Raw genomic sequence first — 22943 nt, 5'->3', positions numbered from 1 at the left:
AGAATTCAGTGAGTCCAGCGACTCCAAGTAATGCCAATCAGGTTTGCAATTTTTCTGTAGAAATAGATCCAAAGGAGAGATTGGACTGGCTTCTGAACAACTCCAGAGGGTTTGTTCCTCTGTCTCTTCAAATAAAATGTAGGGAGTGGGACAACAACAGTATCCAAATAAGAGAAGTGTTGCTGTCTGCTCTGGTAGATGCTGCAGTGTAGTTGAGTGCACAAAAGTCTTGCTCAGAGCTGGGCACCCAATTTTCAGTGCAATCAGACTCTTTGTTCTCAGGAATTTGCATTTTAAATAGACAAGCCCGATTAAGGATAGGCCACATAGCCCCTCTTTTACAGCAGGAACTGATGCACAGATGTATTTTCTTCCCAGACAAAAAGCAAAATTCATCTCAGTCCCAATGCAGTGTCTAAACAGGAAGATCAACTACTCTGTCAAGTCTGTGGTCAGTTTTCCAGCACAGACCTTGGCATTTCCAGATTTCATTGGTTGAATTTTCCCTAAATATAGGCTCATGCAGTAAAGCAACCTTTGTAGAATGCTGCTTCTAATGAAATACGTTGCCAGCATGGATGTACTGTTGACTCACTGGTCAGTTCCCGTCTACAATTTCCCACTGTCCAGCAATGCTCTGCTTTCTCTAAGTTTACATTTTGATTTTTGAGTAGAACAGTGAAACAAGTGGCCAATTCATCATTATCCTAAAAAGGAAGGGTTAGAATGAATAAACCTATTGTTGGAGAGCACCATCTATTTGCCAAATTCTCCTCACAGCAATTAACATGACTATATCTAATTGGCAAAAGGTTTAGGGAGATAGCTAAGGACTTGTTGGGAGGTTTTGTTCCTTGATGAGGTTTACTGCTGTAGTCAAAATTATACCTTTTTTAAACATCTCTATTTACAAAGTTAAAAGTTTATTATTTTTCTTATTACATGTTAATGAGTTGGAGTACTTCACATTATCTTTGTTGTAGCTACCAGGTTTAATTTTGAAGATCATTTATAACAACAGTAGAAATTAATTAATTAAATTATATGTTGAAAACAATAAGGACAAAAGATGACAACAAGGACAAAAGAAGCATAAGCCACATATCAGACCTTTGGTTCTTTATGCAGCATAATGATCCAGCCACATAATAATGCCATGTCTGCTTTAATTGGCTTTTGAAAAATAACCCATTAATTAAAAAACAGACAAGTTTCAGGATGATTTGGGCAGATCACCTGTACCAGTGAACTGCAGTGAAAAAAGATGGTTGGTGTGTGATGAGGTCAGTGCAGCTCCTCACCAGGAGCCATCAGCAGCCACACACCTGCAAGTCTCAGCTTGCAAGAGCTCAGCAAGAGCTGAAAAATACTCCAGGTACTGATAGTACTGTTTTTTGTCCCCTCCTTCAAGGCATTTCTCATCTCATGCTTTGTGGCCGTGCTGTGCACAGTTATCAGGGACTGGGGGAACCACTTGCACTGCAGAAGCACAAGGGAGGTGGGTGAAGGTGCTGCAGAAGAGCTTCCTTCCAGCTGGCTTCCAGATGTGCAGGTCTCCTGTGTCAGAACGGGTCCCAGCTTAGCAGTGTGCAGGCAGCTGGAGACATCCTCATGGTGACCTCAGCAAGGGACAGAGGCCTGTGTCCCCTTCCCCCTGAGTGTGGCTGTCACTCCAGGGCTCTCCTCCCCACGGCACAGGAGGAGCTCCTCAGGACAGGGGACAGCAGCCGCTGATCCATGTGGCCTGAGGCACAGGGCTCTCCCTGCCGAGTCATTTTGCACCTTTGCTCCCAGCCTGGCTGGGGCTCTGGGTCAGGGCAGAGCATGTCTGGCTGCCCTGCAGGACTCAGCTCCAGTGCTGAGCACAGGGCTTGCAAAATGAGGAGAACAAACTCAAAAGGAGGGCAAAACTGATGTTTCTATTAACTGCAGAGAGGCCTTGCACTTGGAGAATGTGACGGGCCCACACTGAGTATGAAGGTGACTGTAATGCCTCTGCTGTTTGCTTTGGGTGTTTGCACTGCAAGCTCTTTGGCCCAAGGGCTGTGCCTCATCATGTATTTACACAGATCCAGCACAGCGGGTCACTGGTCTCAGTGGGGGCCTCCAATCTCAAGTGATAATAATGAACTGGCTTTCTTCTAAGTGTTATTTACCCAAACAATGCTGTGTTCCATTGTGCAGCATTGTTTTTATTAATTTTTTTTTTTCAGTTCACATGATATAAAAACATTGTCCACCCAAACACTGAGGAACAATATGAGTGCTCATCTCCTGCTGGGAAATAAAAATTCAATAGTTTCAAATATCAGTCCTTCCTGCCCCCTTTAGTCACTTTGAGGACTTGTGTCTGATGATAAAATGCTTTAAATCCATTTTAAACCTTGTCTGGACTGGCATTCCTTGTCTGGATCTTAGCAACATAACAAAGCTTGCTTTGAAAGTCTCTTCAAGAGGCAACCCCCAGTTCATGTAGTTGAAACCTATGTGAGGAAGCCCAGTTTATTTGTAGAACAGCTGCTTGAATTGCAGAATCTAGCCCAACATCTTTCAAAACATGATTGAACTTTAAATCTGCAGAAATCTCTGGAAAGAGTGCAAACCAAGTATTTTTTAACTGAGAGATGCACTTTTTATTTAAGGAAAAAATCACAAAAGGCAATCCAGAATATCTACTAAACTTATTTTATTGGAAGCAAAGATTCGCTTTTACGCACTTTTATGCTTTTGTTTGTTTGTTTGTGAAATGTATGTATACCTTTTTCTTCTCTGCTGAACTGCATTGTAAGAAGTTGATTGTGCTTGTAGCTATTTACTAGATCTATCTTTAGTATGGTGAGATGCTAGGAAAGGCATTTTGGGTCTTATCTGATTGTTTTGCAAAGCATACACAGTTGCTCTCAACCCAAACTACATGATGAAAATGAATGCTTCTGCTTTAGCAATGAGGATCAGCAATGATGCCTTCAGCATTAAACTGCCCAGTGTAGCCAAGGCATAATTTTATTATCCCAGATGAAAGAAAAATATGACCTCATTGTGTTTTGTATGAAAAACATTATTTTGAGCCTGTCTGGTTCCTGCATGCTTGCTGAGCTGTGTTACTCGGTAATGTTTGGCACATGGTAGGTTTTTCTGAGGCTGTTGTGCAGAAAGAAAGAAAATAAGGCCAGGTTGGAGCTGCTGTCTATTTCCATGGTTTTATTCCTGCCCTTTGTCAGACAACTGCAGTCTGCTCCAGAATGACTCCTGTTGTTTTGTGAGCACATCCCAGCTGCAATGTTAGTCCCAGAGTGCTGAGAGAGGTAAGTTGTGTTTAGAGGTGGGAAAGGTCTGGCTGGGGCACTGCCTTCCCCTTCTTTGATCTGAGATAAGAGGTGTGACTCCTTGTGTCAGTTGTCTTAATGAGAGCAGAGCATGTCCTTAGGCAGATGTGCACAGCTGTGTGTGCTGCCCCCCACACACCCCTCTGTGTGGAGGTTGCCTGGGCACAAACCACTCCAGAGAAGCTCTCAGATTTAGGGGGAAAGTTGTTTTTAAATTAAAACTTCAGTCTTCTGATAATTCTATAAATAACACTTTTTTTCAAGGCTGGTGCTTCATTCTGGAATTATAGAATGGAATTGCTGTTTGCCTCCTCAGTCTGGGAATCCTTGTGGTGTTTTTTATTTTATTCTTCCTGGAAACATTTGCAATGAAATATGAAAGCTCAGTTTTCATCTACTATTAGTGTTTCCAAGTAAAAAATGTAAGACCAAAATTACTAGATATTGATGAGAAAGGCAAACACCCCTACAAACACATTTTCTTTTTCTCCACTTTTCTGTTTCCTTGTTTACTGTAAAAAAATTGCATGAAAAATGTGTTTTCGTATACTTTCTTGAGCTTCACTAAAAAGGAGGGGAAAAGGAGGAAATAAAAACAGTTTCCAAAAATAATTTTATTAAATACAAAGTGTAGGATCCATTTTAATTCAGCAGTGGCTAGTTTTCCATAATACTTTCAGAAATGCCTGTATGTTTTCATCATCTTTTCTTTGAAGTGCCTTTTCTGTCCAGTTGAAATTTTCTAAGTAGCTCTACTTGAGTCAGTTGAGTAAGGAGCCACTAAAAGAATTAAAAAAATAAAAAGTGTATGGACTTAATGAGCAACAAAGTTAGTGATCTGTAGCAATTACCCAAGTGAGTAATTTTGTTTCATTAATGCACCCTAAAGCACCAAGCTGTTTTGTCAATGGGCACTGCAGGGCCATTGCCAGGCTCAAAGAGACAGTTTTGTTACCAACCGCGGTGTAAGCGATAGGTTTTACCAACAAGGAGGGAGAGAAAGTAGCTCAGTGTAAGAAGAAAATTAAAGTCCATCTATTATTGTCACAGAAGCCAATGGCAATGCTTGTGAAGATTCTAGCAGAGCAGGGTCACACATCAGTTTGTTCTGGCTTCTCCTTTTTTGCTTCTTCCCCTGGCTTTTCCAGTTTCTTGGTTACTGTAGGTTTGGTTTGGTTTTTTTTTTAAGAGGACATCTTGATGCACAGAGCATCATGGTTTGAAAAGGAAAGAAAGCATATTCCTGGCTTAGTTGAATCCTTCTTGGAGGAAAATAGAAAAGCAAATAGAAATAGAGGCAAAGCTGTATTATACCTTGTAGGCACCTCTGGATCACTCAATATGGGACACACACAGTGTATGATATATTAAGGTGAAGTATTGAATATCCATAAAGGCGTACTAGCAAATGGTGTCAATTTTCAAACACTTTGCTTTGTCAGCTTCACAAATTTAAAATCAATCATCAAAAAGTCCCTGTATAGATCAGCTGAAGAGACATATAACCTTATGGTTATCTCCCTGACGAAAAAGTTGAAATTAAAGATGAGTTTATAAAGACGCAGATTGGCAGAATTCTGTAGTGCTAAAAGCTGGGGTCGTCTGACCTCTCAGATTAGAAACAAATGATGAGGAGAAACAGTGACACACAGTGCACTGCTAATAAATACATCTTGGAGGACAGTTGAACACACAGAAAAATAGATTTCACAGAGAAGCTTATTTTCAGCATGAATGCTATTTTCTCACTGCATTATCATAAATATGAGCGGGGGAAAAGCTATAAATAAAAAATTCTCAGGCACTCCCTGGAGACTTGTCAGAAGTATGTAGTTTTTGTACACTGCAGTGTAAAAGTATTCATTAAAATTAATTTTTAAAATGTCCTGTCCAATATTAGTTGCCTGATGTCCTTCCTTTGATCATAAATTATAAATGAACTGGCAAAAAATGAAGAAACCATGATTCCATTAATGAATTATTTAAGTGTGATTGTTAGTTTTTGCAATCATCGGCCTAATAAGCTCAGGCTTGTGACACTGAAGTGTTTCTTACTGGAGGGTGATGATGATGGTAATGTTATTAACATAATCAACGTGTCCCATGAGTGAGGAACCCAACCAGCTCCTCTGGTGGCTCCACGGTGGCACAGCCCCGCAGGAGAGGGAGTGACGCTGAGTTCATTCGGTGTGAATGGGGCTCACGGGCAGCACTGGCAAAAGGCCAGGAGCACACTAAGAGAGGGTCTTGTCCCCCACAGCCTGCCAGTGCCAGGGGCACACGCCGCTGGCTTGGCCCATTCCAGCGGCGGCTCCGGCAGCTCCAGCGAGTCCGAGAGCAGCTCCGAGTCCGACTCCGACAGCGAGAGCAGCTCCAGCGACAGCGAGTGCAACGAGGAGTCACGCAGTGCCACGCCAGAGGTGAGGCCGCCTCTGCTCTCCCCACAGGGGGAGCGTGGAGGGGAGCAAAGCCCCCTCCCTGCTGGAGTCCTCTGCTGTTTGATGCTGTTCACTTCTTTTCCCTTTGCCGTTCCACATGTGTGACCCACATACTCATTCTAGCTTTTGGAAGAATCTTTCTGGCCTACATTTGAGTTGCTTTAAAGAAATATTTAGATTTTTGCCAGTAGCTAGAGAAGATTTTATTGACACAGTATTCAGCTGGGACTAAGGAAAGGCAACATGACAAAACTATCTCTTCAGGGACTAGCTAAACTTTTTAGTTGTATTAAATTTCTCCAGGGCTACGTTGTAAACCAGATAAGGAAGCCTAATTAACCATAAATACTCCATAAATACTCCCATAAAACTAGCAGTCACCACTAGTTGACTGAAATAAAAGGGTACATAAAGAAAGTTCTCTTTTAAAGGGAAAAGCACTGCTTCTGTCTGAGATTTGTTCCTTGTCATCCTTCAATCTGCAGCCCGAACCCCCCTCAACAAACAAATGGCAGCTGGATAAATGGCTAAATAAGGTGAACCCCCACAACAAGACCATCATCAACAATCAAAATGAGCCTCACAGTGAGAGCAGCTCCCAGGCCCAGAGCAACCAGCAGGCCGAAGGGCCAAACAAAGGGAAGCTCAACAGCAGCCTGCCCCCGAGCGATTCCAAAGACCGGGCGATCCTTAGTCCCATCCGAGAGAAAGCCAAACCACGGGTTGCCCAGAAAACCCCAGAGGCAAAAAGCTCCAAGCAGAAGTCACCAGCTCATAATGAGCCAACTTCACAAAGGACTACTGGGAAAAAGCAACCCAAAAAGGTAGAAAGGACTTCCAGTGTAGAAGAGTATAACTGGCCCAAACCAAATAATACCAGCAACACTCCCAAAGAAAAAGACACACAGGAACCCCCCGAGCAGCCAAAGGTTCGAACTAAAGCAGCAGTTGGGAAGACAGCTCCAAGGAAAGAACCACGAACTAGCACAGGTCTCACTTCAGAGAAGAAAAAGTACAGAGGCCCCAGCAAAATTGTCCCAAAGTCCCGGGAGTTCATTGAAACGGATTCATCTACTTCTGATTCAAACACAGACCAGGAGGAGAGCTTGCAGGCCAAGGTGCTGCCAGCCTGCACTGGGTCTGGCAGTGGTGTCAAAGTGAAGGACTCTGGCAGTAACATCCTCAGCGTAAGTAGCTTAACCAGCAATGGCAGCAACACATCCATTGACCAGACCAGCAATGACCTGGAGGAGCAGCTCTTTTCTCCTATCCCAATCGTACAAAATGAACTTCTGTCCCCACTGAGAGAATATGAAGAACTCAAATCTCTGTGGGTGAAAATAGACCTTAGTTTACTCTCTAGGATACCTGGACAGGAAACTTTTGAGACCACGTCTGTGAAAAGTGAACCAAGAGAGGCAAATGTGAAACACAGGCGACCATCTCGAGAGTCCCCTACCCCAGCAGCTGAAAAACCCTCCACAAAATCCAAAAGGAAACACAAGGTAAGTAATTTTCATTGTTTAAAGGACAATACTTGCATTTCTGAACACCCTGGAGATCAGGAGCAGAGGCAGTGATTCCTCACAGCACCTGCAGCCTGGGGAGGCATCACAGCACTCAAGCTTTATTGGTTTTACCAAGGACTGACATTTACAAGTGCACTACAAATTAACATCAGAAACTAGTAAAAAGCAAACTCCAGCTGAAAAAATCAATAAACAATGTATTTTTTGAGATTTTTCTAACAAGTTTTTCACTGTATTTGCTCACTCACCTATTAGTTTCCAGTGTTCTGTAATCTGCAGGAAGTGATGAGTTTGTATTAGAACAGTTCCAGCCATACGCAGAAAATGTGACTTCTGTGTGGAAGGGAGGGGTTTATTGTCTGCAGAATTAAGGTGTTTTAACCACTGGTTTAAACAGGCTTCATCAAAATCAGTGGAATGGTGCTTGCTTGTGCTGCTGGTGAATTTAGTTTTTATATTGTTTTGTGGTATGAACAAATACAATACATAGAAATATAATTTACTTAACTAGCTGCTTTCTCTGCACAGCTACCTGAAAAAACAAATATATTTTGACTGAAGGCATTATGTTTTATCATGTGTTTTATGTTATTTATGCCCAAGGGTATCCTACCTTGTGGGATATGACATTGCACTTCAAACTAAATGTGTTTTCAGAAAAGAAACTGGGGTTTTATATCCTAAATGAATTTTTGTAGTCAGTTTTTCCGGCTGAAATGCTTGTACTCTGGTCTGCCTGTGAAAAGTCATCAGAGTATATTTTTTTTATACCCCAAATTTTATAAATCATTGTAAATATGACTTCAGCTGTCTGTTTTGGTGGACTTCTTGAAATCCTGAGTTTGAGGAGTCCAATGGTAAGAGGGAATTAATGCAAGACAAAGACAGATGATGCCAGGCAGACACAGGGTCTACACCCCTGCCTAAATGAGTCACTGCACTGGCTCCTTCCCTGCTGAATTAAGTGAAAGTAATCACATGAGTAAACTCAGCAGGTTTTTATTCAATTTATATTCTAGCTGCACACTACAGAGATGCAGAAGGAAGGAGAAAAAAAGAGGAGAGGGATGTATGAATGTCCATACTTATGTGTGTCCAAGTACGCCATGGTGCATATTAATTGTACCAAAGATAATTCTTTCTGGGTAGCTTAGTGGAGTGTCTGTATCATGGAGAAGGAATCTTAACTAAAACACTAAAGTGTGGTGTTGGTAACTGAAGTGAGGGCTCCCAGGGAAGAAAAAAAATAAGGGGGGGTTATATGAAAGGTGCAACCTCATAATTTCCTTGACTGAAACATTGAATCAGAAAATAACAAAATGGAGAATCTTGCTCTGGGTCTGTGCTAACATCAGCTGGACTCTGAATCAGCCCCTCTAATGTTGTAATGTGATTGTTCACTGCTACCCAAGGGGAAACAAGCCAATTAGGATGACCTGAGTTAAAGATACCAAGAGTTAAAGTAGGGTAGGGAGAGACCAATTTTAAATCATGCTATTAAAAGATTTATTTTAGCCACCTACTAGTAGACTTGAAGACTGATATGAAGGTTCCAGTGACAGAGCAATAATCAGCTTTGCTTGTATCATCCTAGTTCAGGCACAAAAGTCATGCATCAGGGAGTCTTCCAAAGCAAATTTCAAATGAGCTATTGCTGTTAATGACTACCCCAGCTCAGTCCTCTACTCCTAGTCCTGTGAGGAATACTTACTCAGAGAAGTTTTCCCATCAACTTCTATTAGGTCAATGAGTAAAAGCTATTTACTTGAATAAGGTTTGGTGCTATCAAATCATTGCATCTAAATTATTAATTAAATTCCAGTGCACTACAGAAGATAACTTTAGCACACAAGACATTTTGCTTCCTAATTATCTGCTATGTCACTTGTTATATAACTTCATGTCCTGTGTTTGGAGCACGTTTAGCCCTGATTTCAGGTGACTTTCATTTCTCTTAGACCAGTAGTTTAACTGCTGCTGCTGTAAAGGAAATACACGGAAATTCCATAGGTCCTCTGGATGGCCAGTGAAGCTGTGCATAAATGCTGTATCTTTTATGCTGTGCCATTTTTTGTTAAAGCAGACAGAAAGCCTGGACACCTTTGTGGAAAGCAAGAAGCAGCGCCTGGAGGAACCTCCTGCTTCCTGTCTGCTCCCACCCTGCATCTCTCCAATACCGAACCACAGAATAACCAGCACTAAAGAGTAAGTGGATTTTTGACATCACATTCCTGAGGGATTTCACAGTACTGTTCTGTAAATATCTTTGCTGTGGAGTCAGATGGGCTTTACAGCCCATCAGCATAAGTGGCACAGCCTTGGTATTCATCCGTGAGGAAGAGAATCCACGTGGCTTTGGATGAGATTCATTCCTCCATCTGATGGCCTGCAGGACTTCAGAATGCTGCCACAATCCTGGTGTACTCTTCAATCTCCCTTCAATGTTCTTTCCTGCTTCTGTTTCCTTTAACCTCTGTGGACAGAGAATCCTGCTAAAAGTGGGATTTATTTCATTGCCTGGAATTAATTTTTTAAAATCATTTTCATGAGAGACAGTTCCTAGTTTTACTGAACAAAATAGTGAAATTGGCTCTTTGTTTTTACCTGTACATACAACAATGCCAGGGGCCACCATCCCAGGTGTCTCAGACATGCTTTGTATCTCAGCAGACACACCATCCAATAGTTTGTGCCTTTCAGAGTGTCTTTCAGAGATGGCTATAATGCTTGAACAAACAGATGCCACATAAATAATGATTCTGATTATAGAGTCACAAGGTTAACATTCTATAAATAGCCAAAGAGTCCAATTCTCTTTTGTTATTTAATGCTTTTATGATTTTGAGATGAGGTGCTTCTTTTTGCTTTGCGGTAGGATAAGCAAAGAATCAAAATCATAGCATGCTCCTAAAAACAATTTGAGGATAATATAGCTACATTTTGATAAAGTTCAAAAACAAGTTATGAAATAGTGCACTAATTTTGAAATCCTTAAAGAAAGTTGAGCATCATTCTATTTATTCTGGTGTCAATATGAAGTAATTTCAGTCTGTGAATTAGCCCCTCATTCAGCCACTGAGAAAATCAGTTGGAGCCTGGAAAAGGAAGATGAGTTGAAAGTTACAGTGGGATCTGTAACATGTTGCACATTTGATAAACATCATGATGGGTGTTGCCTGATTGTTGTTGCTAGATATACAATGAGCAGGGATATATTGCAGAGGGAATCAAGGATTATCCATCCCCAACACCTCCACAATCCATTAAAAAAATCTTTCTATTCTCGTCACCATCAGGCCCTAAGGATCCACACCCAACCTGATGTTTCTTAATTTGAGCTTGTTTTCCAGGTCATTAATTTAATTCCTCACAGCTTTCAACCCTTGGGTATTCTCTGTTAAAACATAATTGTGTCCATCTATAGTTATTTCCATATACTAGCTTTTTCTCTCATCTGCCTGAAGTTTTGAAACAAAATTTTCTAACTATTTTTCCACCTCAGTGAGACCTGGATCACACTGCATTTGTTGTTACTAGTGTTTTCTGAGTTGGCTTGAAGAAAATGCAATACTTTTTTGATTCACATTTTCAACTCCCAGAGACATGCAACTGAATATAGATCAGTGTATTTCCCAAAAGATCAGGAAGCTGGATGAACTGTGTGAAGACAATTTCCTAGAAATTTAAACGTTCATTTTTAAGCAGTCAGGAGTGATTCTGTTCTCCAGAAGATTGAGTAAATTTTTAAGGGGAGGCAGAAGAAAGTTCAGTGTTCAAGGCCATGGGGGAAAATAACACTTCAGGGGTAAAAGGTTGCAAGACAGGCTTTGCCATTTGGTCTTTTATTCCCAAAAGTTCTAAGTTTTCTTTTAGAACTCTCTATGTAAGGACTTTACGAAATGAGGGTGAGTCAGCTACAGGTGTGATGATGATCTTCATCTCTTAAGGAGGTGTTAAATCCCATGGTGGATGTTGTCACTTAGTAGGAAACTTAGGTCTCTCCTATTAGAATTTGATCCCTATACCAATAAGCCAGGTTCCCCAGGGCAGACATGAGATTTTTATTAGGCTTTTTTAAAGCTACGAGAGTGTTTTGACAGAGAGACCACAATCTGGGCCAAAATTTGGAGGCATTCAGGAGTCTGGAGCAATCAGTGAAAGGTCACACCTCTGCTTCCACAGCTCCCATTGCCTGCCTTGCTGTGGTTTAGGCACTTGGATACATTTCTCTGTAATCTTCCCCTAAATATATGGGCTCAGTAAAGCAAGCAAAGATGCACAATTAATCTTTAAAGTGTCACGTGTCTAGTAAGGGCAATTATATGCCTAATTTCCACAAGTTTCTGTGACTACTTGTACGGTTTGAGTTTAGAAATTTCAAATGGCCACTTGTGAACTTAAAAGGCATTTGCACAACCAGAGAGCAGGTTTGTATTATGTAGTCATTGCATAAGCCATAATTACCTCTCTGTTTCTTCCCTCACGTATTCAGGGGCTGATGCCTTTTCCAAAATCTGACCTGACACTTAAAATATACTGTTCAAACTATTGCCACTATATTTTCCTTATTTCGGATACTAACAGCAAATGAAGGAATAGGTGTTTCAGTGTGTTTATAGGAACACATTGAAGCACTTCTGTGAAGCTGAATTTTTGTCAGATCAGCTGCCTGCTTTGCAGCAGAGGATTAATTATTTATATTTAGTTCCTTGACAGAGAAATTTTAATTTAAGCATTAATTGTATGTGCTGCTAAATCCCATTGATATATGAATATTTGATTGGTAGACCCAGTCCAGACAGAGACTGGACTCACCAACTACTCACCAGTATTTGGCTTTTTGTAGCAGCACAGGGAGTTATTTGCTGATGCAAACTGTGAGTCAAACTGGACTCATACCAGTGAAACATGCCCACCATTTAGCAGGCATGCTAGAAATCTGTCTGAGGCAAGCATTTCTGCATTTTTGTTTTTCAAAATTTCCCGTTCTCTTTTGTTTGACCTTTAGTTGAAAATGCACCTCTCCTTGGCAATACATGTTAATTCATCTCTTGGGTAGTCACAGCAGCATTCATTGGGGTTCCTTCATGGCACAGGCAGCCTTCACATCTATGACAATGGCCTCAGCTCCTTTCAGGTGCTGCCATATGGTCCAAGCTAATGTGGGAGTGACCTTTCCCTGGAAACCCCTGCAGAAAGTCAGATACACCATCAATTGCAGCATTTCATTGTGGGCCAGGGCAGGAGAGGCAAAGGAAAGCCAAGTTCCTGGTATAGACAGTGGCTTTGACTCACTACAGGCCAGAGACACCACTGCATAGCACAAGGGGTGGATAAAGAAAGGGCAAAGAAAAGCAGCTTGAAACATGAGAGTAGCTGGAAATTCTCCCTTCTTCATGCAGTGACCTCTGTTGCCTGTTTGCTTGCTGCCCTAAACGAAACTAGGCTGGGGAAAAAAAAAAAAGAAAAGAAAAAAAAAAGCAGATGGGGAACCTTCTCCTTCTTTGATAATTGGCCTTTTTTAGACACAAAAGATTAAAACCCTGCAGCCAAAAGACCATCAGTTCTGCTTGTAGTTTTTCATGCACTTTGTGTTTCTCCCTAGATTTTAAATAATTTTAACTAACAATCATGTCAGCAAATTAAACCATTGAGTCTCAGTAATTATTGCAATAAATTCATTCAAAATTAGCAATTCCTGCAATCAAAGACCAGTTTCTTAGGCCATTAACAGCCCAAAGCAAAGTGACAATCTGGTTAACTGCTGGTAACAACCTATTTCATGGAGGTTATTGTTAGCATAAATGCTTTAGTGTAAATCTGAGGGAGGTAACATTGCTAAATAAATTATCAGCTTAATTCCTGCAAAAACTTATAGAATTAAGTGGGCAAGGAGAAGAAAAGAAAAAACCCAACAGAAAATTAAAACTGTATTTATGGGGGGGGGGGGGTGGAGCTAAATGTAAATTATGTAGAAAAAATATCCTCTAGAGCCTTTTGTTTTGTGGTTAATTCTTCCAAGCCACAGAGTAATTTATGTGCCAGAGTTGAGCAGCTGCACCTGTTCCGTGGTTTGCCCCATCTTATATCTGAGCCCAAAGATGAAGTGAACTGGTGACGTTTTAAACAGTGAAGAGCTGTAAACTCCTACGTGCACAGTGGCACAGAAAACCACTTTGCTCTGTGTTTCCCCGTGAGTGCATTTTCAGGGTTCCCTGGTAGGGCATGTGCTTGGGAGGCAGAGGGTTTGGGTTCTGCCCCTGGGTGCTTCTGTGGCTTAACTGTGTCCTCTTTGCTGCTGTACAATCCAAGAACACGTGTGTGCTTTGTCAGGGCAGTGCTCGGTCCTTCGGAAAATTTTCCTCTGGAAAAAGTTCTGAGTGTTGTGAGCTATAACTATGGTAACTTGTCTGAGTTCCAAAATGCCCTTTGGGGGTCAGAAAGCAAACAGATGGAGCTTTGAGTGAGAACTTTCTGGAGGACATATTGCAGGACCACATGTGCATAAAATCAGTCTCCTCCAAGAACTGCCGGTCTAGTCCAACATGGTTGTTTGCCTTTGATCTTCTTCAGACACATGTGTTTTCCAAGAAGGACAGCATCCATCTATAAGGCAATATGAATTTGAGCTTGTTTTATTTCTTCAGTCTGAAGACCTTTAATATCAGAGGGTTTCAAATAAGATATTTTTAACTCTGCTTCAGTTGAATTAAAGTAGTTTTGGGTAGAGGAGCTATAAAACATGAGGAGTTTGTTTGATTTCACTCTGTGGTTTCACAGACAAGGCTAAAATATTTCTGTATCACCAAAGGTCCCAAGTAGGGCAGTGACCGAGGTGTAGATATTGATACTGTCAGTGAAACTGCAGAAGAGGCCAGACTGAAATGAGAGAGAGCTCCTAAATGAGAAGTAAGGAAACCTGGGTCGCCTTCTCCTCTTTCCCTGGTTACTTTGAGGCAAAGGAGATCAATAATTCCTGACACTGACTGAAAGTGGGAACAAAACATAAATTCTTGTTGACTTAATTTGTTATTGAAATTTTAGTCAATAATCATGAAAAGTAAATGATCGTGTAGTGCAATATTAGATGTCTAACAAAAGATTAAAATTCAGGTTATCTTCATTGACTGAGCAGGGACAATACCTAAAATAAAAATCTATGAATAGATTAACATGCTAAGCAGTCAGTGAAGTCTTGGGTTTGGTTTTTTCTTTTTTGATGAATTTGCGTAGAGAAAGGTCTACCAGGTTGATTTTTTTTCCTGGTTTTACTGTGTATCACAGCTGCCATTGCTAGCCAGCTAACAATTTCTGTACATAAAACAGACAATAGATTATCATGTTACTTGAGCTTTCATGTCAAAACCACATTCATTTTCTGAATCACGTTCAATTCATCAACCAATATTTGCTCAAGGGCTTTTGCCAGCTACAGTGTATCATTTTAATATAGTGTTGAATGTTGGCTTTATTCTAGAGGTTAAATAATTATTATCTTGTTATTGTTATGGTTATCATTTTGTAGTTGTTATAAATTCTGTTTTTGGTTCATATGCTGCCATGTGCTGTTTGGGTTTTTTTGCAAAGGTTGCTTATGTGAGCCCTAATCCACCTCTTAAAAAGATGCTTAATGTTAAACACATAAATAGTCATACTTGATGTCAAAGAAACTAACCCTGTGCATAAAACTTTCCAGCACTTTGCTGAGTCAGAACCTCTATGACCTCTCAAATGAAGACTGACTCAAATTAGCATTTAAATTGGGTGCAATTTGTACTAATGCACTGCAAGTTGTCCTCCAAAGCAGAAGGTTTCTGCAGTCATTGAAAAGGCAGAGGCAGCTCTTCTGTTTTCACTGCTGTCCCCTTGTGCCTGGCCACGGAGGGCACGGGACTGCAGGACAGATTGGAGGGCAGAGCTGGCTTCTCAGTAAATAAAATGTCCAGCTTTGTGCTGTGGAGAATTTACCAATATTCTTGAAGTGCAACTGGTTTTTCTGTGTGTCCCAGGAGCAGCACTAGCTCGGTGAAGAAGGTGACAAAGAAAAGAGAAGAGAAGCTGTTCCCTCCTCCCTTGTCCCCACTCTTGGACGACCCTGTGCACCGGCGGCACAGCAGTGACAACAGCTCCTTCAGCCAGGAGCCCACTGTCACTAACACCTCACAGACCAGCAGCTCTTCCTCCTCTGTTTCTAAACACAGAAAGAATGAAAATAAATCTTCTTCTAACCCCAAAGGAATCTGTGTAAGTAACCAGCCTCAGTTGGTGGCAGTGAACAAGATAAAATGAAATCAGTTCAGCTTTATTCCGTTGGATTTTTTTTTCCCCTCACACAGTTTGTATTTCTAAATGCTTATGTAGCCCCACTCAGGGGGAGTGGATCTTTGCAGAGCCAGGCATAAACAGCTCTTGCAAGCTCCATTTTTAGGTCAGCATTAGGCATCCGCTTGGTGTTGTCTGTCATTCCCTGAAGCACCTGGACCCTGAGCCTCCGTGAAGAGCCTTTGCAGCCATCAACTAGCTGCCATTAGTCCCTTAAATCTGTAGCTGCAACACTCACATTTTGAAAATAGAACTTCCAGAATATCACCTGAATAACTGCCCCAAATTCTCAGCCAGAATTAAGCACTGTAGTCGTACTGAATATTACGGCCTAAACTAAACAGCCAATAACAATATTAACAAAAAATTCCTGTCCATAGTATACTCAGCATTTTAATGACATCTCTCAGGTTTCAGGCTCACAACAGTAAGGTTTATTTATGCTTAATCTTCATTAATTAATTATTTGTATGCTTTTAGACAATTTGTAAATAGGGTTTTTTCCCCCCAGAAGAATATCAGACTGTTAGGGCCATCTCCCCATCAGTGTTTCTCACAGAGACAGTTCGTTGTTCCTTGCTTTTCACCAGATTCAGGTAGGGTTTTTTTTTTCTGAAAATACATGGAAAAGAGCCAAAACTGCATATCAAATTCACTAAAACAATGTAAAATTTCACATTAGTTTGTCATCCTCTTTTTAGGTTAAACTGAGAAACTCCAGGGCTTTGGCCCATTTTAGAAAATAGTCCTTCCTCTAGAGTTTCAAACCCATCCTTACTTTATATTATCATTTATTGTATCTTAGTGTCACTGTCAAAATTAAAAGACAAGAAGAAAATTCTGCCACAGAAAAGGCCATGCATAGCCCCATTTTTCACAGTTCACCACTTTGAGAGAGGTTGTTACCCTGCACTGTAATAGTAAAACTCACAAGTTGCATTGAATTGTAGGTGACAAATCACTTCACCTTATTCATTCATCCCTGTTGCTTTCTGATATCATTGTGTCACTTCAAGCTGCGCCAGTAATACACACGCCTTCAGCTGAAATCAGTGCCAAAATGAACTGCATATGTCAGCAAATAAACAGTGCTGTGTAAACAGCAGGGCCTCTTCCTCTCATCCCAGCATCTCTAGTCAGATTTATCCTTTGTTAATCTATTATCTTGATACAAGAAATATTTTTCCCCTAAAATATGTTAGACTTCTTTCCCTAGTTCATTGGTTCATCTGTAATTTAGTTTATCTGGTTGGGGACCAAGCTTACAAGTTGCAATTGTCTGATTTAAAATCTTCTGTTATGCTTCTGGTTTTAATCATTGCAAAGTCACAACTGACTTCTGCTTTCCATTCTTCCTTCTGTAGCAAGAGAGGAAATTGTTCCCTGCTGAAATCCAAGCAGACTCTTCAGCCACATTAACAGTTAGCTCCTAGGAATATAGAAAAAATGTTCCATTAGTGTGAATCACCTTGAAGAAGTTGAGCCCATTAGATGTCCCCACCCTTGCTTTAACCAGGGTCTCTAGTCAGTAGCACCATGGTATCCACCTAAACCTTACACCTCAAAGTGTAAATTACTGAGTTCAGGTGAGAGCCCAGAAGTGGACTAATTAGTACTCCCTAATTAATCTGTTAGGCTCATGTTACAAAGAAGGGAAGGGTGGTTTGGTGAGGTGACATGAAGGTGGGTGGCTGCTTGGTGCCTTAGCCTTTGGTTTGTTGGGAAGGGTTTTTGGCAGGGAGGGTGGATGTGAGCACTTACATTGTTGGAAGGTGTTTTTTTGAACTATGGATAACAGCCTTGTGTTTCCTAGGAGGAAGAATCTCACAGTACACCCACAGCCAACACTCTTCTTGACACCAGCCATCTAGAGCCAGACATCTGGTCTGCAATGCCAACGCTTTCCAATGGGAATTCTGAGCCCAGAAGACCCAAAATAACATTTGATGATGTGTAAGTTTTATTGACTTTGTGCTCTGTGATTGGGATTTTTGTGAAAGCAGAGGTCCCACTGAAAGGGAATATCTTTGATTACAGTGCTGGCATTGGGCACCTGTGTGGATAGTGCTGCACAAAGGCACACACAGTTTTAATCTTGGCAAATGAACTGTTGTCACTGATTAATGAAGATTCTGTTGATAAATGTTTTCAGATCATGAATGCTGGTTCACAGTAATTCTTCTTCATTTTTTTATTTTAGCTCCTCTAATGGAAACTTCTTATACTTAATTAGTTTAAAATATTTTTCCTTTTCCTCTGTTCAGCACACATTAATAGGTCCTTTGGGCAGCCAGTTTCTACAGCTACTTATTTTACATTCTGGTCACCCATCTTATCTCTGCATACAGCAGCTTCAGATTGATATCAGGTTAAGATTTAAAGAGATAAGTGGGCATATATGTCAAAATTCTTCTTTAAAGCAGTCAGCAGTTTTTTCAAACAACATTTGTCTAACTATATGAAAGCAAAAACTTGAATTAATTGATTTTGTCTCTCTAGGCTGCACAATGCAGATTATTACATGCAAGAGGCTAAGAAGCTGAAGCATAAAGCAGATGCACTGGTAGGTTATCACAGGGTTTTTTTGTCTCTTTCCACTGTGGAACTGAGTGATAAAAAATGAACATTATTGCATAAGATCTGAAGCCTCTTGAACCAAGAGGAACTCTGCTACTGACTAAACTGTGCTTCAGTTTGTGCTCCATAAACACACTGTGCACAAGTTAAACCCTGAATTCCATTCCTAAATTTAAGTACTTGTTCCCAAAAGAAAGCTACTTACAATAGCTGGTGTTTCTTCCAAGGGGAAGCAACAATCTTGCTGTTTATGAAGTATGTAAGATGGTTTTATGAAAGTTGATGTGTACTTGAAATTTGTTTTTCTATTCATTTTGAGCCTAAAACAGAAGTGATGAAATATTCCATAGCAGAAAGACAGGCAAATCACCTCACACCCCATTATCATGTGGTAAAACTGTTTGATATTTCCAGTCTGATTGTTTAAAATCTGAAACAATTCATTTTTATGTACTACATTCATTTTTATTGGATGGTTTTAGCCTGATAAAGAAAGTCTCAACACACTTATTCCCAAAAAATCTGGTAATGAGGTAGTTCAATATTGGGAAAGCTTTTTTGCTTGCTTTACCCCAGAGGAAATTCCAGTAAGATTGGCCTAATTTTGCCAAGTGTTTGGATTTTGATAAAACTACATAATCTGACAGATTGTATTCTACCCTGGTTTGTTCTATACGAGCTATTGCCAGTTCTGAGGTGTCCTTAGTAAACATTTGCTTTGTAGGAAGGGACTTTGCCTCCTGTGTGCTACATAGGGTGCAGAACAGTGGCTCATTTAGGAAGACTTAATGTAACTTGACTCCTCTACTTAATTTAACTAAGATGTCTAAAATGGAGTGTGGCCATCCACTTTGCCCCTCGAAGAGCTGGGTGATTATTCACCTCTCAGCTGGGGGTTTTGCATGTATATTCTATCATTACCCATTAGAGATTTTGCACTTAGAAATAATAATTAAAAAAAAAAAAAACAACTAAATGCATGCTATGTTTTTAAAAAGGAAACTAGCCAGACAAAGTCTCTCCCTCTGCTGTCAGTGAGCTGAAGGAGGGATGACATTTCAAGCTGTCTGCTTCAGCTCTCCAGGCTCCCTTTTGGCTTGGGGCACAGTGTTTCCTCTGTGTGAGGTGGGTTCAGGGTTTTGGCACCTGCTATGGCTGTCAGCAAGGTGACAGTCATCCCTCCCAGCGTGCCCATTTGTGGGGGGTGGCCTGATGGCTTCCAGCCAGCTTAGCAGGGCACATCCAGCCACAGCCTGGCATCTGCAGGCTCACAACACCTCCCACAGCTGGGTGACCTTTAAACAAAACACACATGGTGCTGGCACAGGGCTACCTGCTCCATGCTAGCAAATATTTACAGCTCAGGTCCCGATGATCTCTGCACGCTCCATCAGTTCCCCTCCCTCTGCAGCCAGACACACTCACAAGGTGTTGGCCCTTCTCTGTGTGCCTATGCCTATGTGCCTATGCCTGTGCCTGCAGGATCAGGGTTGTTTCCCAAGCAGCACTAAGAGGAGCAGGCACAGCCCATCCCACTGCTGCCTGCAGGCAGGTCCTGCCTGCCACACACAGTTTGAGCGCCCCGATGTGAGCCGTCCACTGTGATCAACTTGTTGGCAGGCATAAATATCCATAAACAAAGTATCTGCTTTTCCTTCTGCTATTTAGATCTCAAGTCTTCTTTCTTTTTTTTCTTTTTTTTTTTTTCCCCCACCCAATGCAGCTGCACGCAAACAATCTCCATGTAACACATTTGGTGTGCAATCCCATAGCGTTACTTGTCCTATGGAAACAATTGCTGCTGGTTACTTGGTGCTGACATGACGGAGCACAGGCAGCATTGAAAGATGTGTTGCAGTGGCTAGAAAGATAATGCATGTGACCTCAAAATGTGTCAGCAAATGTTAATGAGATTTGTGGCAGCAGTGTTCCTGAGCTTGTAGAGAAAATAGATTTCTGGTGAAGGGCAGGACGTTTCATGTCTTAAGGGAGCGACCCCATGGAAACCTCTCCTTGTCTGGGGCTGCAGGGAGGGATCAGATAATTTGGGTGGGCTGCTGCAGTGGCAATGGCTGTACCATATGGAAGAGATCTTGGAGACCTCGCTGTGTGCCTGTCTGAGATGTGACAAGCTGGAATAATTCCACCTTCTTCAGAGAATCAGATCCCGTTCCTGGCTCTAATTCTGGGTTTCTACTAAATCTGCTTGCAGCCAGATTATTCTTTCCATACCACAAAAAGTCATCTTTGGAAGACTTTTTGTCTTCCAAAAAGGAATGGAAATTCTTTCAAAGTGAAAAAAGGAATTTGAAGGCTATGGTGAGAAGCAGCCACTGGAGTAGAGAGAGAGCAGTCAGAAACATTTCCCTTTTTCTGATCATCCAGTTAATACCTATCAATTATACAAAGGCTCTGTACATAATCAATGCACAAGAGCAGTACTTGAAATTAAAGGTGGGCAGAGAGAGCTAGTTGTGGCTTAGAAGGAGCCACAAAGACAAGTATACTGTTGTCTTGGACCAATAAATAAATTATGCTTAGTATGTTGTTAGAACAGGCTTCTGTTTTGTGAATGGAAACACATGCAGATGCATCAAAAATATTTTGATAGAGACATAGAAAGACATTTTTAAATTATTTAAAGTATATTGGATCTGCTATATCAAATGCCACATTAGTAGAATTCTTACATTCAGCTATCAAAAACTGAAAATGTTAAATACTGTTATAAAGTGCATACTATAAAAATGTCATATATAATATTCATTACACATAAAAAAAGAAATCAGTATGTCTAAGTCAGTTTAATCACAACCATTATGAGGGCTAAAACCTTTTGCAATAAAATCCTAGTAAAATGAAATATTAAGCATTGCTATATTGTCTCCCTTTTTTTTTCTTGCTCTTTTACTTGTCATATAAGTGATGTGATTTTTTTTTTGACCAACAGTTAACACGGAATATGACATCAGCCAAATTGCATGGAGTTGTTACTTAACCCTTGCATAGTGACATTCAAACTTAGTTCATCGTCAAGGAGCAGTATGGATGTGCACAAACATGCTTAGTGCCCTTTCTTGCCTGTGTAAATCCCTGATGTCAGTGGACATACACTGACTTTCCTCTGTGGAGCATTCAGCCACATACTACCCTGAAAAGATTTGGTAAAAACATAGTTCCTGCCTTAATTACTGTGTGAATTCATTCCTAACTACCAGTGTCAATTTGCTTTCATCCTAAAGCTAGTGTTGCTTTGTAGAATAATCTGCCTACCTAGAAATCAAAGCTGAAGGATTTTCCTGACAGTGTCATTCCCATTTCAGCTGGAGAAGTTCGGTAAAGCAGTGAATTATGCTGATGCTGCCCTCTCCTTCATCGAGTGCGGGAACGCTATGGAGCGAGATCCATTAGAAGCTAAATCTCCATACACCATGTACTCAGAGACTGTGGAACTCATCAGGTTAATGTCCTTTCTGTGATCATTTTCATCATCTCATTTCAGTCGTAATTAGAACCTGCTATGTTTTAAAAAATACCATTTCAACGTATTAATGATTTGTCCAAGGCATCTTCATCTCAGAAGTCATCATAATTAGTTCTTGCCATTTTATTAATGTCATGGAAAATTTATAATTGATGGACACTGCTTTTATAAATTATCCCCTTTAGAGGTTATAATGTGAGTGTTATAATTTGCAATATTCATAAAATTAAAATTGAAATGTAGTGGGTGGAAGTAAAGTATAGTAATTTCACTGTTTGGCAATGACACTTGTCTTTTAAAAGGTGTAGTTTTATAATTCAAAACATTAAAGGGAGTCTATCAGGATTTCTATTACAAACCCTGGTTTTAGAGGTTTATAACTTGGCTGTTAAAAAAGAGAAAAGCTGAAACTTGGGATATAAGATCATAGCCAAAGAGGTAGCATCTGCATATATTGTCTTGAAAACAGTATATTTTTAATGTTACAGGAATGCACACCAGCTGAATTAATTTTAATACAGTTTTGTAGGCTCGTAGGCTAGAATATGGATAAGAGAGTCTTTACATACTAATAAAATGTCTGAATTATTATTCTAAAATCTGCTACTGCTCCTTATAGCTCTTTTATAGTGTTGGGTCCATAGAAATAATAGTCTCCTGAGTAACTAAGTTTGCTTTACTTGAGCAAATTATCAAAGTGAAATCAAGCAAGATTAAATTTACCTGTAAGTAGAACAACAAGATTTTTCCTCTTCGCGGTGATGCACCTTTGCTTTCCCCAGTGTATGCTGGGAAAATCCTTGTTAATGTCAGTGTAATTACTGGCAGTTTGCAGAAGTGAAAGAAAAAGAGGCAAATCAAGCCCTAAATATTTGGTTTTTAATATGTCAATGGTGGTTTTTTTAACATGCCAGATTAGCTATTAGGGACTGCCAAGATAATGCATGTTTTACATTTTGAATAAGTAGGTATTTGCATAATAAAATGTATCAAATCTTAAGCTCTTACTCTCAGGTAAATAATATGCCTGTTAAATATTTAAAAACATGTTTTTTACATTCTACACTTCATAAAGGGAAGAAGAAAATCTAAAGAAATCACTCAAGAAAAAAATTAGGTTCACTCAACACTTGATCCATGTTAAACCCTGGAGAGCAGAGGACTTAGAAAAGGAGCCACCTGCCTCTGCTCTGCTGTGCCCAAATCATCCTGCAGTCTTACAGCGTGTCCTGAACTACACAGCTGCAGCTGCATGGCAGAATAAATT

The 22943-nt window shown here is 40.5% G+C and overlaps 1 protein-coding gene across 4 annotated transcripts in view; it reads left to right on the top strand.

Moving 5' to 3' along the window:
* The window catches only part of AFF2 (ALF transcription elongation factor 2), a 323604-nt gene that overhangs the window by 285399 nt on the left and 15262 nt on the right, over positions 1-22943 (top strand). For 3 of the 4 annotated variants that reach the window (XM_064426944.1, XM_064426941.1, XM_064426943.1), the window contains exons 10-16: positions 5587-5746; positions 6250-7269; positions 9374-9498; positions 15303-15537; positions 17429-17568; positions 18115-18178; positions 21516-21652. In XM_064426944.1, the coding sequence (XP_064283014.1) occupies positions 5587-5746; positions 6250-7269; positions 9374-9498; positions 15303-15537; positions 17429-17568; positions 18115-18178; positions 21516-21652 (1881 nt within the window). The remainder of the gene's footprint in view (positions 1-5586; positions 5747-6249; positions 7270-9373; positions 9499-15302; positions 15538-17428; positions 17569-18114; positions 18179-21515; positions 21653-22943) is intronic. The other variant, XM_064426942.1, reaches the window with a different exon arrangement.

This window comes from Passer domesticus, chromosome 7 (genome assembly GCF_036417665.1).
Source record: "Passer domesticus isolate bPasDom1 chromosome 7, bPasDom1.hap1, whole genome shotgun sequence".
NCBI classification, from domain to species: domain Eukaryota; kingdom Metazoa; phylum Chordata; class Aves; order Passeriformes; family Passeridae; genus Passer; species Passer domesticus.
The sequence above is the reverse complement of the archived record's forward strand: the minus strand, read 5'-3'. Positions and strand labels throughout refer to the sequence as shown.